A 15,792-nucleotide genomic window follows, 5' to 3' on the forward strand; every position below is an offset into this window, starting at 1 on the left:
AACAAGGACTTCCAAGCTGCACATCTTCCCTGTTTTCCAAGGCTTTACTTCTCCCAGTCACGACAGTTGCCACCTGCAATCTTCTTCTTCCCCACTTAAACAAATAAAACCTTTTTCTTTCTGAAATATCCACCCAAAATGTAGCAGACTGACCTGTGAAGGACCCACCATTTCACAGTGCTAGCAGATGTACTCCCCGTGTAATCAGGCTTTCTTGGCTTTGCAGCTCACCTTGCTAATACCTTGCAAGAATATATCTCCAACAGGGCAAAAAGTTAACGTCCATTTCATTGGAGAGATCTGGAAGTCTGAGTATTCCCTTATGGATAAGCCTTAAAGAATTTATTAGTGATGAAACCAATATGTTTCTTCAGAAACTTAATAGGGCTCCATAAAAATTACTTCAATAACTTTTAAAATTTAATGGCAAATGAGAACCTTTCCACAGGCTTTTTGAACTGTCCGACAGAATCCCATAGCAGGGATATAACACTGCAATAAATTTTGCAGGACAGTTAAAAAATATATAGAGAAAGCTTTTAATTTCCTATTACCTCCTGCAAGACTCTGCCATCAATTCAACGCAAATAAATGAACTGAAAGCACTTCAGTCACTTGTCTGTCCCAGCGATTCACAAGAAAATATTTACTGTGTTGGGGAGGGGTGGGGAAACCTCGAGAACAAGTATCCTTTTCAAAAGCACAGACACGCACACACAAATCGCGTGCCAAGGGCCGTTCTCCGACACGTCCGGGTGCGCCCAAGTAAACCGGGCACGTCAATGGTGTCAGTATGGCCATGGCCCGGGGCTGGCGGCGGAGGGGAAGGCCCCGGAGCCGTGCTCACGGGCTCTGCAAGGCCGGAGGGTGGACGGGCAGCCGGACACGGCGGAGTGAACACACTAAGCCAGGCTGCCATGGGGATCTAAAGGAGAAGGAAAGAAAATGGCGGGAGCCTCTGGTGAAGGGGTGGAGGGAGATGTCCTCAAAATGGCCTCTCGCCTCCTCTCCAAGGCGACGGGTCCGGATAGTTGTCCCAAGACATTTCAAACAAAACTAACATTAAAAAAATATATATAAATAAAAATAAAATCCTGTTGCAGTCCAGGCTGCCGGAGAGCAGGGCCAGTGCCCAGCGGGGGCAGCCAGGCCCCACACAGGCCGAGGCCTTGCTCCCAGAGGGCAGGCGAGGAGAGGGGAAGGCGTCGAGAAGCTCACGCCAGGAATAAAATAAATAAATAAACAACATGCCTCCTAGGTATTTTAAAAGAAGAATCAAGGACAAGAGACCACAGTGTGAGGGCCTGAGCAGCTCCGGGGCGGTCGCCAGCCTGTCCCATGGCGCCCGCAAGGGACTCGTACCCTGGCGGCGCCGGGACCCCCGTCGCGGCTCCTGCTATGCAGGAAAGCAGATAAGAAAGCCATAAACAAGGAGTAAAAACCACGATATCTTTCACACACCCTCTAAGAGTTTGGCTAATGTAAACTGCCACAAGTGTTTGGAGGGATTTCCCGCCTCTCACACCTCCTGGATTTACTATTTCATGGTCCTTTTGTCCATGTTCGCACAAACTGAAAAAAAAAAAACTTTAAAATTTGCCTACTACATCAATATAAGCTTGTGCTGGCCTATTTGAGATACATACTATTTTGCTTTTACGGTTTATTTTAAATATAAAGTATAATTAAAGAAAATAAACCATCCACTTCATAACATTTATACAACGAAGACTTTATTTATTTTATTTATGTTTTGGTGGGCAAGGCACAGCATGCAGTTAGTTTTCCGTGATACTTAACAAGGCTGCATTTGAAATTTAAAATCTTTAAGGAAATGAACAAATTCTGCAGAGGAAGGGCAGCCGAACAAAGAGACTTCTTACATTACCCTGGGTAACTGTGAATATATATGTTTCTGCATGCCTCTCGCTACTCCAAAAACATATCCATAACTTGGATGCTTTAAATCAAAAAGCAATTTCAGTCTGTAATACTCAAATAAATAATTAAACACATTTTATCTCCTACAGTATTGCCTCTATTCATTCTAATCCCACTGACAGGAATGCAGCAACATACCCCACATCCTTAAAATAACAAAACAAAACACAAGACACCAACCAGAAGGCCTGGAAATGTTTATAATTCAACTTTTCAACTCTCCTGGCTGCAGCCCTCGCTACAAAGCCGGCTCTGTGCTGGCTCGCACAGGACAGGGAGACAACCCGGGAGATAACCGTGCTTGGCGCGCGGCAGAGCGTGCGAGCAGAGCTGGCCCGTGCACGCACGGCGCCGCGAGCTCTGCGAGGCATACGACAATCTCCACTAAATGTTCCATCCTTGCACACTAACTAACATCAGCTGAGCTTTATCAAGCTAATCAGAAAGCACGGTTTAAGGTAAATATCCCCTGTGCTACACAGAAGGATGATTATGGTTTGACTACTGTTAAATACATATGATTGTATAACATAAATACTGTTGAGCAACAAACAGGTGATATATCGATGCCAGAGTATACTCCCGTTCCTCAAGGGAAGTCTGGGAGAGCTTTCCAGAGCTTGCAAAATGAGAAAACTGCAAGAGAATTAAAGGCTGTACTTTCTGCACCACTTTCTGTGTTGGGTGCTGTTCTGAAACGCGGCTAACTGGCTGCTACTTGCATGATTATCTTGGTTGCCCGCATTGTTTGAAAATCAAATTCCTTCTCCTTCCCAGGTCACTGTATAATAATACATATACACAGGCAGGAAGGCCAGAAAGCTGAAGTACTAATCCAGGTGGTGACAAAATGAGATAGAACTTTTCAAAAGGCGGATACCTGGAATGCCTTCCATGTGGGGATATAGCAACAGCTCAGTGTTGCCAGCCAAAAGCACTTACAAATCACAAACCATGTTTAAAATGAGGTTTAAAAACAATGTATTTGAGCTTCTTTACAAATGCCTGTTGTTTTTTAAGCCCAGAAGAACCAGGCTCTTCTCTGTGGCTAAGACGACTAAAATATTGCTTAGAAAATGAACGAAATTAAAACGCAGATTCTCATGCAGCCCTCTGAGGTGCAGCGCGCCATGAAAAACACAGCATACTGTAAGACTGTGATAAAACCACAAGAGATGCAACACGGGGAGGAGAGCAGCTGCAGAGCATCCTGAGTGCTGTATAAATCATAGCAATGTGGTTGCTATCTAAATAAATGCAGTACTTATTTTTTTATTACTATACATGCTGCTGTGGAAGTTTTTGCATGCCTGTAATTACACTGGACTCTTGGCCAAACATTCAGCTGTAAATTACCATCTTTGTCAAGTTCTGATAGGCCAAGCAGTTAAAAAGCAAAGGATGGTTACCTCATCCAAATGCAACCAAAACCTGAGGGTAAAGCTGAGATCAAGACATTGGAGGCATCCTTGTTTTTTCTCCCTTTCAGATCCTGCCATGGACCCAAGACAGGAAAGTGAAGAAATTTATGGTATCGCTCCCGACCTCTATTTGTGTAAAATACAGCTAATTGTCTGACTGGGTACAGTGAGACTTGTTTGCTCCGTGTCTATGGTGACCTTCACCCAGCGCAGAGCAGCACAGTGATGTCGAGGCTCTGAAGGTGGCTTGATCACAGAAGCAGCTCAACGTTATGTGGACCTTGCTGGGATGGTTTCCTGCTCTGCCTGGCTCTGTCCAAGAGCCAGCCCCAACCCTCCTGTCCCTGCCCCGCTGCCTCTCCTTCCACCTCCTGCAGCATCTTGCAGCAATAAGCATCAGTTTTAACAGCATGTCCTACACTGGAGGTTTTAAATTTGCAGCTTTTAAAATGATTTAGTGTGACAGTTTAGTGCTGAATTAAAAAAAAAAAAAGGAAGAAAAGAGGGAAGAAGAAGAGAGCAAAAGGAGAGAGAGAGCCTTAAGGCAACAAAATTAAGGTGCACTGGTCTTGGAGGAGCAAGGGGTCTCCTCGGGTTTGCATGTGCTTGTCGGCTCGGCCTTGTCTCTGAAAAAGCAATCTCTCTTGCTGGCCCAAGGCGCAGTTTTGTGGTCAACAGGACAGATAATAATAAAGGCAGGCAACTTCAAAGGGCCCTAAGCTGCCTTGGCCCGCTGGGGCGGGTGGCGGTGGCGCGTCCCAGGGCTCACAATTAGGACCCGCGTGCCGGGAGAGCTCGCCTCCCTCTTGTCACGGGGATAAGACGCAGGCCGCGAGCTGCAGCGCTTTGAGGCTGTGTACAGCTCCTGATGAAAGATAGCACTTCAAAGCCCTCCGCCTGGAAACCCGGGGAGAAGCGGGAGCAGAGGGTAAGCAGTCGTTGTTCCTAGGGGGGCATGGGAGGGTGCATATGCGGGGGAAGGATAAGATTTATTTTCACTGCCGTTTATTATTGCCGTGAAAATGAAGCCTTGCACTGTTTATGGAATCTCTCATTAAAAGGATCTCTTGATAATCGCTTGATAAACATTCATTAATTAAGTCTCTCCGCATAGCAGGCTGACAAGCACGACTCCACATTTCGCAGGAGGGGGAAATCGAGGCAGGGAGCTCGGCGAGCGCCCAGCCGGCCCGGGGCAGTCTCTGGAGAGCAGCTTCTGTGCGCCCAGGCAGCCGGGTTACCCTGCTCGCTCTGTGCCACGTCTCCCTGGGGTCCCCACAAGGCGCTCGGCCTGGGCTGCCCGTGAGGTCCCGGCTGTGGGGCAGACACGGCCAGGCCACGTGGCCCACGCAGGGACACCTCACTGGGAGAGCCTCCTGTGGAGGGGAGCAGCAGCTGGGACACATCCCCGAGCATCTTGAAACACAAATGATCTCCAACACTTGAAGATATCACTACAACCCGCGGGCTGCGGTCCTTCCACCTATAGGGTGGAGGTGCCCCTCACCTCTGCAGGGCACAAACCCTCCTGCCCTCATCTTGGTCACCATCATCTCCCTCAGCCTGCTGCTGGGAGAGGGACGGGGCCGCAGCTTTCGCCCGGATCTCCGGGACCCTGCAATGCACTTGCCCTTCAGGAGAACAGAAAGCCTGGCAGGGAGGTCCCCCAGGAAGGGAACGGCATGAAGGAACAAACAGACCTTTATTATTTGTGTATTGATTTATTCAGCCGGGGGATATAACACCCGGCCCTTGGCAGGCAACGTCCTTGTAACCCTGCACCGCAGCCACAAGTTTGCGGAACAAATGCTTTCCTACGGGAGGAAACAAAGCCCCGTGAGCGCAGCGGATCGCAGCTCTCCGCTTTCGCTTTTAGTGGCCGTGTCCTCACGTGGAGGATTTACTCGATTTACTCTCTCTTTCCGCACGCAGCTCCCTGCCCCTATTGAGCCTGTTCCGCAGCTGTGGCCGCTGAGGTCGCCTGGGTCAGGCCACCTCTCTCCCTGCACAATAGCCACCGTGCCCGGGCGGGGACTTCTATGGGCGCATCTGGCACCGCACAGGGGCTGGTGGCGGAGGAGCCGCCGCCGCGCTGGCTCGGGAGGAGGTGAGCACAGAGCAGCCAACAAAAGCCCCTGCTCCCACGGCCTTTTGTGGGGCTGTGAAATATGGTCAAAGGTTACGTTTTACAGCTGTTACAGGCTCAAATACGTGAAAACCGTCCGTCTTAATACTTAATTGCACCACTAAGCTGCTGATACGCAAGGACAGCATAAAACAAATACACAGGTCCAAACACATCCCCAGGGAAACTCCGTGGAAAAATAGGGGGTGTTGCACCACACAATGAATCACTTTATTGTATTTTAAAAGCCCGGTTACCTCCAATAAACGCTGTAGCATGGGTGCTGCAGATTTGCCAGTTAATATCTTTCCAAAAAGGCCCTGAGTGTCTACAAAAGAAGGGCATAGTGCAAATGCCCACAGGAGACAACACGCACGTGCCGCCCTGTGTGTGTGCACATCAGGAAACTGTGTTTAACTGTGTTTAACTAATCCTTTCCCTGCAGTCACCATGGCTCCGGTCCTTACAAACAGGGGCCTTAAATCAACGCTCTTATCTTGGAAAAGGAATTTAAGCGGAACACTTTGAAAGTCACTTTCTCCCTGCCATATGGCATCTCCAAGACTGGTCGAGTCAGAGCAGCTTTCATTTGCATGTGCAAGAAAGAAATTCTGGCTCTTCTGTTGCAGGAGTGATAACAGGGCTAGGGTTAGGATTTAGCACTGTTTGGGTTTCTGCACAAAATCTTGCCGAGGCAAATTAATCTCGTCTCTCAACACAAGCACTGTGCCAAAAGTGGAGGTACGCCCCAGCAAAGCTGGCCCACAATCCAGCTCATGCAGACCAGCACCATCAGCAAGCTCCACCAGCACAGGTGGGAGAAGAAAAGACAAGACCAAGACAAAGAGTATAATCTGGACCCAAACCTTCCCGAAGCTGGCAATAGCTCTACCCACTGCAAACTAAACAAGAACAGTCTTGAGTTACAGGCATGTAAACAGCAGTGAACACAGACTGCAAGACAGCAAATTCGCAGCCATTCACACATTTAACTTTATGATGAAGCAGTATTTTGAAAACTCGTGCTGCAGAGCTACGAAGGAGTAGGGGATCTCAGGCTTCAGCAAGAAGAGCCAACAAAGCTGCTAACACTTCAGCATAAGCCTCTATACCAGATCTCTGTGCCACACATTTGCTCAGGATGGCAAGATTCTTGTTTTGTGAGGCAGTGCTGTATGGGCAATCTGGTTTGCCGTATCAGCGAGCCAAGGCCAAGAGAAGATAAATGCTCTTCCCCACCATTTGTTCAAATTTCCCTCCTTCCCCCAGATAAAGCTGCACGCTTTTGTAAAAATATCTGCAAATATAATAACATAATGGGCTTGTCATCAGTTTCCACATTTGGCATGGAAAATTTGCAAGGCTTGGAAAGCCAGAGAACCCCTAACGCTTGGCGCTGCTGAAGAACACAGCTACAAACTGGGCCTGGGTCCAGGTGAAGGAGCACGCAGCAACCCAAACGCGTTTCCACGGCTAGCACCTACTCCTACACAACTGCAAATTACTCCTTTCTTGGCCTTCTTGAAACAACACGAGAAGGTTATTTCATCACTTCTTATTAACGGGGCTCATCTCCCCTCTTCAAGGTATTTGTATGTCCCCAGGATTCATTACTGCTCTGCACTGATTTATTCCGTAGCTCGGTACCCGGAACGCTGCAGAACAGCTATACAGCCTGCAATTCATCCAGAGCAGGAGCGTCAACCTCCCTGCATGACAAAGTGGAGCCATTCCCAGCATAATGCTTTCAATCACACACCACATTTTGTCTTTCAAACTAGAGAGCTGCCTTGTTTTAGAGACAGACTGAGCCCTCAAAGCAGGGCTCAGTGTATTTAGAAATATGTCACTGTAACTCCCAAAGGGAACCTTAACAGGCCCAGTCTCTTAGCAACACCCGGTGAGTATCACAGGTAACTCTCAATTAAAAGTAATAGTGGGAGCTGGAGGCTGAAATCCTGCAACATGCCGAGCACCTTCCACCTCATCGTGGAGAACTGAGACGTGCAGACACAAATGCTCTGTGCACACTGGCAGCACAGACGTGCAAGTCCTTGTGAGAATAATACAGAGAGCACCGAAACATTGCTCGGTTGGAAGGCAATGAGGATTTGATTGTATTACAGGAAAACAGCACATCCCCCTCCAGTAAAGGCTGATGCTGCCTTTGTTAGTAATCCTCCTCCTTAAGACATTTGTTATGAACCCGACCCGCGGCCCCGCACCCAGACAGCGCGGCTCTGGGTTTCACCTCAGTCATCGCGAGCCTGCAAAGCTCCTCTTTGTGACATCTGGGCGGCAAAATTAACGGCACAGACAAAACTGGTGTCCTGTTATCTGCACAATGTTGTTGACAGTTTCATGCACTCAAATCTCTTGCTTTAAGATAAGGAAAGAATTTCTCCAAATCACTTACCTTTATTTGCTGCAGGGGAAAACAGCTTCTCAGAGCCTACAGAAGCCTGGAAAAAGAAGAGAAGAAAAGGGTGAGTAATGCGAAAGGAGAATTTAGGAAGGTTTGCTCACAAAAACACAGCCCTCATAAAACAAATTGGTTAGCTTGAGACCTGCAATTACAGCTTGCACCTGGAGGGTGCAATGTTGTGCCATTAAAGAGCAGGCGCGCATCCCGAGGAGATGAAAGCCAAGCACAGACAAGTACTGTCCTGATCTCACCCAGCTACATCCTCCTGTCTCGTTTATTTAGGCAGCCATGCAATGCACAGCTATTTTATCCATGATTCTTCACGTAAAAAACATGTGAAGCTGCTACTGACCTGAAGAAAAAAAAGCATTTCAAAGCCTGTCTCATTGAAAATATGCCTAACTTCTAGCTGATGGTGCAAAAGGTAATTTGTGTATTGACAACACAAGTGGCAACTAAACACATACACATGAAAGATATAATATTAAACCAGCTGAAAGGTACATGCTGCTGTGCTATGGAATAAAATGACTTCCTTCTGGAAGAAGCCTGACTCCTTGCAGAGCCAGTTGTGTTACGCTGCTTGAACTCCGCTGCAGTGAATTAGTGCTCCTCACAGCTCTGGGAAATAGTTAAAGAAATCCAATTAACCTAAACCTTGTAAACAGCTTCATGATAATCAGGGTCACTGGGTTACAGACAAGATGATAATGACAGACAGGAGAAAAAGTCCATTCATTGTAAATAAAGCTTTTATGAGTTAATTTGATGGTTTCCCCACCCCCCATCTCTTCCCATCGATATCAAAGAGTCAACCTACTTCAGCATAAGCTTTTGCTCCCCCCTATCTGATGAAATAGCAAGAAGCCTCTACAGAAGCAATGCTGGTCTGTGAGCACGAGGCATTATCAACACTGCTAATATCCACAAGGCAGCTGAAAATGTCATTGACATTTTGACACTGACTGCGGCATGAATAAAAGAGGGGTGAGGGATAGCGCTGAACAGCAGAAGATATTAAAAATAATAAAAAAGCCTTCCTTGCCTGGCTCTGCTCAAAAAAAAAGAAAAAAGAATTAATTCAACCCATGGATGAACTACGTTGATTTTGATTCTGATCTTATTGATTTTATTCTAAGGTGTCTTGAGAGATTTGCATGATAAAGAGCGCTATGAATTTTATTACATTGTTACATATTTTTAATAATGATGCAAGAGGAAAAACAAATAGTAAAATGCAACGTGATCTGCATAAGAGATAGTAAGAAGCGAAGAAGAGTGATTTATTAATGTTATTTCTAAGCAACTTGGTACTTTTAAGCGTTGAACGTCTTACTGAAAACAAATGTATTAAAAAAAAGAGGCAAGGCAGCATGAAAGAAGGGTCAAGACACATGAGAAAGACTCTAAACCATGTCCAGCACAAAGCTGCAAGTGGAGCTGTAGTGTATATGATCATTACACAGTTCAGCATCCAGAGGATCCTAAAATCCTACGAAAAGGCAGTCAAATTTTTCCATAGGTTACCTGCACGATCCCCTTCCCTGCATAGATTAAATCTAGGGAGAATTTACAGCCGCTTTTGCCTAGGTTGGTTTACAAAGACAGCACAACAGTGTTGTAGAGCAGCAACAGCGGCGTCTGAAGTATTTTACAGTCAACTCTGAATTTATGATTCATTGTTACGAGACTTTTTGCTTGTAACCAACAAACACTCGCAACAGATCCAGAATAAATCAGCCGATTCCAGGAATACCCAGCGGAGACGCACGTCGACACCAACCACTTCAGCACAACCAGGCTCTGTCCTCGAGGTACGCCCTGCGCACGGGCATACGGGATAACAGGATTCTCCCCATTTCAAAGGGAATGACGCTTTGGCATACGGAGGCTGGTGGCTGCACTGAGGACCACGCAGTAAACTGGGGGTTGAGCCACAAATGCTGAGGTGCAGTGGCTGGATGTGCAGCACGGCCGTGAGCTCCAGCCCGCGTGGCACGGCCGCCCCGGGGTCCTGCATGGAGCGGGATCGGCCCTGGGATGTGTCCCAGGCTCGGCCCTGGCTGCAGCCACACGTGGCCCCGGGGGCTTGGGGCCTGGCCTGAGACACTGGGCACCGCTGCCCTGCGGCCACCAGCAGGGCACTCCTGTCTGCAGGGCTTGCCCAGGGTTCAGCACTCACTGCTGCTAATGCCGAGCCCGGGACCTCCTCACTGCCCGTCCAAGTTATACAGAAAGAATATGCAAGAAAAATCACTGTTCAGAGAAAGTAAAACACATGGGTTATTGCTCAGTGCTCTGACATCCAAACCCACGCGTGTGGCACTGCTTTAACAATCACAGTCAACATTTGCAGAGCAGTTTCCAACATCACAGTCACAGTACACATATACCCTCATGCCTAGAGTTTACATTAGCTTTTGCTCTCATTCTGGGTGATTTCTAACTGCAGATCTGAACAGCTTTTGGCATAAGAGCCCTTTCTGAAACAGTAAATGCCTGTGCTATAGCATATTCGGTGAGTTGCTGTAAAGGCAGGAGGGAAGCTGGGGGAGGAAGAGCCTGAATACATCATTCAGTTTCATCAGTCACCCTTTAAAGAAAGTGTACAATAAAACCTATGTGTCTGGGCGAGCTCACTAATGAGTGAAAAAATCCAGCAAACCTATGCATCTGCTGAAAGGACTCTCCTCCCAAATATGCTGCAAAGCATTTGCATTTAAGAAGGGATTAAAAAAAAAAGTGGAATTCTCCCTTGTGAGCAAACCAGCCAGTTGGAGCCCTTTATGTGTAGGGTTTCCAGCCATCCCAGGAAATCACACTTTTTTTGGATGAGAAAATGAAACCAGAGATTTCCTTTCCCCCTCCTGCCGCCTCCTCCTCGTCTCCCCTGGGGAGCAGTGGGCCCAGCAGTGAGCTCCGGGCACCCCCAAACCTCTCGCTGCTTTCCAAGACAATTTTGTTGCTGAACAACAGAGCCATGATCGGCCTGAAGCCCAGAGAAGACACCTGCAGTCGTCCTTGCGCATTTGGTGCCCACCTACTAGGTCTGTATCACTGTGGAGCCCAAGAAAACTGTGGTTTTATAAAAGCTGCTGCTTGCAAATTCCTCCCCTCTCTCCACATAGAACTTTATATTTTATAAAGCGGGAGGGCTGTGACATTTGTCCTACCATCATGCAGAAGAGAACCGCCCACAAATGAGTTCAACGCACAGCAGTTTCACAGGCAGTTTCACATCCCCCAAATTTTTAAGGCTCGGCACCTCTTTGAAGGCACATTGAGATCTGCACTGAGCCTTGTGTGGGCCCCTTTGCAGTGTGTTCAAAGCTACCAGTTCTCCACTCCTTTTTGATTTTATTTCTTCGCTGTGCTGTACACCCAGACCTAAAGGGGAAAACATCTCTCCCCAGTTCTGCGACGATCTGAAACTAGGCTGAACACCTTACAGAAAAACATTTCTACCACCGCTGCTTTGGGAAGTGAAAGCAGAAGAGCATTTCCTTACCAATCCTCCCCCTGAACTTGGCAAATATAAACGCTGATTCTGTGTTCAGCATGAAGAGCCCATGAAGAGCCAAAGACACTCTTTCTTCAAAATACAACGTGGTAACCACAAAGGAGGCAGGACACCCTCTTCTCTGGAGGCAAACAGTGAGGCATAGAAAGCCCCGATTCCTACTAACCCAGGGCAGCTAAAAGAGGCAAAAGCTCTTAATTTAATGGTTATGTATAACAACAAAAGAAATGTTGCTTCAAAGACAGCACTGTCAACTGTCAAGGCTCTCAGTAACTGCTATTCTTTCACCTCTGCATTCACCAAAATTGCTAACAGGGAATAAACAGGTCCTTATTACTGAAAACAGAAGCTACACGGATCCTCACTCTGAGCACTGAACTCCATGTCCAGGGCTGACACTTCAGGTGTCTCATCTCATCGCACGATGTTAAGTTGCTAATAAGGCTGTAATCTTGGTTTATACAGAGCAAAAGCACACGGTGCTAAGGATCCTGATTAGATGTCCTGTATAGGGCAAACCCCAACAACTCAGTATGGCAGGCAAAAGAAAAGGGAAGCAGTAAAATACAGTTTCATATTTGTATTTCTGGGTGGCTGTCTAGAACAGACAGCCAAGAGCTGCCCTCAAGAGACACTGTTTTCACACTGTTGCTGAACTTAACAAGTACTAGAAAGCTCTCAAGAAAACCTCTTCTTCAGGAGGTTTCCTTAGTGTTGGATATGCTTAGACAAACTCCCAATACAAAATCCAGGAATTTTGGGGCAATTTTCATTCCGTCTTTGCTGTCTCCCTTGCTTTTACCTACTACTCTCGTGATGCCATTTGATCGCTGGCCTAGTGGTGAATTTCAGCATCTGTCAGTATGGTTTTCTCGTGTTCCAGTCGTTTCTGTGAAGTTATTAATACCAGACCCTTTCATTCAGTAATATGAGAACAATAACTAAAACAGGAAGGTATTGTTTAGTTTGTGATTCTTTATAGGAAATGGAAACATAGACGGCGAGGTGCAGGAGGAGCCTAGAAATCACATGCATGCACTCACTTCCCTAGAATTTTTCTTCTCTGAAAACCAAAAAAGCATTCAGCACATTCCAGGATACAGAAGCAGCCCAGCAAGCTCGGAACAACACTGCCTGCATTGTGCAGGGATGTTTCAAGCCACCTGGGAATTCAGGGTCCTTTCAAAAATAGAATTAACTTTGGAGGAAAATCCTGGTTTGATTAAGACAACAAAAGAAAAGTTTGACTCTAAAACAGTCAATTCGCAGTCACAGGAAAAAAAAAATAAAAATAGACTGAGGTGAAAAAGTATGAGCTACCTTTTTGTGAAGTCATCTAGGAAAAACCAGCATTGGGAGGGTACGAAGCTGTCCAAAACACAGAACAAACCAGCTGCACTAGGTATTAAGCAAGAGGGAACCGGATACACACTGCATTTCTGCAAATCAAATTTAATGTTGAGATCCTCTCTGGCCAGGCAAAGATGTGGTTGACCTGTCTCCCTCCCCACCGAGACCTTCACCAACAAGTTATGGGCTTTGGAAAGGGCCCAGCACCCAACGGGGACCGCTGGGACACTGACCTGGCGGGAGCTCCTGGGCACGGGGCAGTTGTGAAAATCCAGTTAGATAAGAGCACAGCAACCAAAGCGCCCTGACGAATCTCACTGCAGCTCATGGTCACTTACAGAATCCCAGCTATCTTCTCCAGTGCAAATAAGCACTAATAATAAATAATAATCCCCAAATGAGAATCATCCCAGGTGGTTCTCAAGCTTTCTAGCAACGATTCTAAAACTCCAGCCATGCTCTTAGCTACTCTGCATTAGCTACATCACATTGCAATATGCAGTACAGATAACCTCAACAGGCAACTACTTATGGAAATGGCAAGGCCTTGAAGTATCCTAAATACTTCTATATTGATTCTGATTCAAGGCCATCTCTGGCAAGAGCTGACGAACAGCGTGCATGAAAGTTCACTCACCAGAGGGTCCACTAGGAACAAGAAGCTTCTTGGACTGTAGTTCCACACTGCAACATGCTTCATTAGGCTCCTAGCTCGAGTTCATTTAACACATGCATATTCAGTACTGCTGCTCTCCTGCAGAAGGCCTTGAACAGGGCACCCATATCTCTCTCCATGAGTTTTTTTCTTCTGAAACCACTTATTTCTCTTAGCAGTTTATATAGCCAAGACTATTTTTTGCAACAGCCCCTTTGAGAAGCCAGCACAAGTCTGGGAACAGAGAATTAAATTAGGCCACAGAGAGCCTAGAAGCAGAGATCACTGGTCCCAATTCGCTGCCGAATTGCACTGAATTTACAAGATGGCAAAGCGAGAGCAAAGTGATGTAAAACACTTGCTGCCTGGAAGGCATCCGCAAGGAAACGCTGCAGTTGGGTTCAGCAAGCGCAGGGCGACGCGGAGGGAACAAGCCCTTTCTGCACGCTCCAGGCTTTGTCTTGGACCTTCTCTTTTGGCCACGCAGTGAGAGGTTTAAAATAACACCACTCTGCATCCAAAGCATGTTCTTCATCATTTTACAACCATTTGGGGATAGATCAAACCAGTTTAGACTAAGCAGTGATTGCAATTCTTCAGCACATGCTGCTGGGGTCCGTCGCCGCACCGCACAGATGTGCCCCGTCCCCACGGCGCAGGGGCGACCCGGCGCTCCGCAAGCAGCGGGACACCCGACCCACAGCCTGGCTGTTACCAGAGCCCCAGGGCACGGGCCTCACAACCCCTCTTTCCGCTCCTCTCCATCCATCCTCGGCCTCTGGAGGATGGCTCTAGCCCAGTTTTCCCCTTTCGATTCCCTCCATTAGCCATGCTTTATGATTCATCTTCCTCCGAGCAGTTGCTGTCTCCCCGAGGAAAAGATCAAACTCCCTCTCCTTCCCAGCTCAGCTCCAATAAATAAATAAATGCATGCACTGAAAAAGGAAATTTTGAAAAGGAGGAGAAGGGAGGAAGCTGGGGAGTTCCTGGGCCTCACGGAGGCTGGTCATGGAGCTGAACAAGGTCCCTCAGCTCTTCTCAGACACTGACCAGAAAAGCAGTTTCCAGCTGTCCCTCATTAAACCCTGCCAAAAAACTTGCTTAATGTTATTGCACCTGCATAGCCTTGTTTAAATTAAGATGCACTTTGTTCTTATCTCTCTCCTCTCAAATCTCAAACCCTACCTTGATTTTACACTCCTGGCTATTTTGCATTCTCATCAATACTGTTTTCCCCCACATTATATATTTGTATACTGTACAAATTATGGCCACCATGCATGGGAAAAGAAAAAAAAAAACAGCATAATGTGAAATATATGTTTCTGTTCTCTTCTCTGACCTTTAATCTTGCTATTTTAAACAACAGCAAGATTACACTGGACTGCTTTTATTCCCAAGCCCATGGGCAATGCCACCAGCCTTGCTTCTGGGTAGCCTGGCTCATGAACGACATCCAAGGGACAAGTCCTCTCCCTTCATCACCACATCAGGCCGCATCTACCACCACTGAGGCAGTAAAATCTCTAAGTTAAGGGCAGCTAATATATCCCCTAGTCACTGAAAAACTATTCCCCTATGACAGACTTACCAAGGCCTTTGTGCAATCTGTTTTCAACATCTCCAACAAGATCCCATGCCTTTTCCTGAGAGATGATTCCACTCCTTGACAAGTAGGTGCTTCAGCCTGTACTTTCACATTTAACTTTTTCCCATTACCCCAACACTGACTTAGGCAACCCCTGACTTGATTTCTGATGCAGCTTTTGCTACAAAAGGTAGGAGAAAACCTGCCTACGAGTAGAAAAGGTTGGAAATGCCATATATAAACTGCAGCAGTTTTTATTATTGTCATTACAGCTTGAAACTATCTAGCCAGACTAGCCATTTGGCCGGGATACAGATTTTATTTGTACTAAATCAAAGGGAACGGAGAGCGCTCTTTGCAAAACCACCCCGAACTTGTTATAATTCCGCGGCAGGGAAGAGCGGCGGGGGAGCAGGGCACGTCCTGCGAGTGACAGGTGGCAGACGGCACTTTGGTACCTACCAAATTACTCTGCTGCTCCCAGGGCTGGCTCGGCTTTTCATTATCCCTACCCTCTCCTGGAAGGATGTGGACATAAATTCACACCTCGTGCCCTGGCTTCCGTCAAACGCGAGCGCTGGCACTGGCCGGGAATGCCAAGCAGGGCTTGGCGCGCTGGAACAAGCTCTGGAGCGCGGGCCGTGCCAGCTACCTGCATTTATCATCGTAAGGGCCTGCCAGGGCTTGGCAGCGAGGCGGGAGGGCGGGAGGAGGAGGGCCGCGCGCGGCGCTGCCAAGCAATTCATCCCTGCAGCTCCTGCCATGGC

At 47.2% G+C, this 15,792-nt stretch overlaps 1 protein-coding gene across 17 annotated transcripts in view; it reads right to left on the bottom strand.

Moving 5' to 3' along the window:
• Positions 1 to 15,792, bottom strand: part of FBRSL1 (fibrosin like 1) — a 484,528-nt gene that overhangs the window by 48,412 nt on the left and 420,324 nt on the right. For all 17 annotated transcript variants that reach the window (XM_088532476.1, XM_088532466.1, XM_088532474.1 and 14 more), the window contains one exon: positions 7,904 to 7,949. In XM_088532476.1, the coding sequence (XP_088388602.1) occupies positions 7,904 to 7,949 (46 nt within the window). The remainder of the gene's footprint in view (positions 1 to 7,903; positions 7,950 to 15,792) is intronic.

This window comes from Tinamus guttatus, unplaced genomic scaffold (genome assembly GCF_059628265.1).
Source record: "Tinamus guttatus ecotype Peru unplaced genomic scaffold, ASM5962826v1 Tinamus_guttatus_pri_ptg000459l, whole genome shotgun sequence".
NCBI classification, from domain to species: domain Eukaryota; kingdom Metazoa; phylum Chordata; class Aves; order Tinamiformes; family Tinamidae; genus Tinamus; species Tinamus guttatus.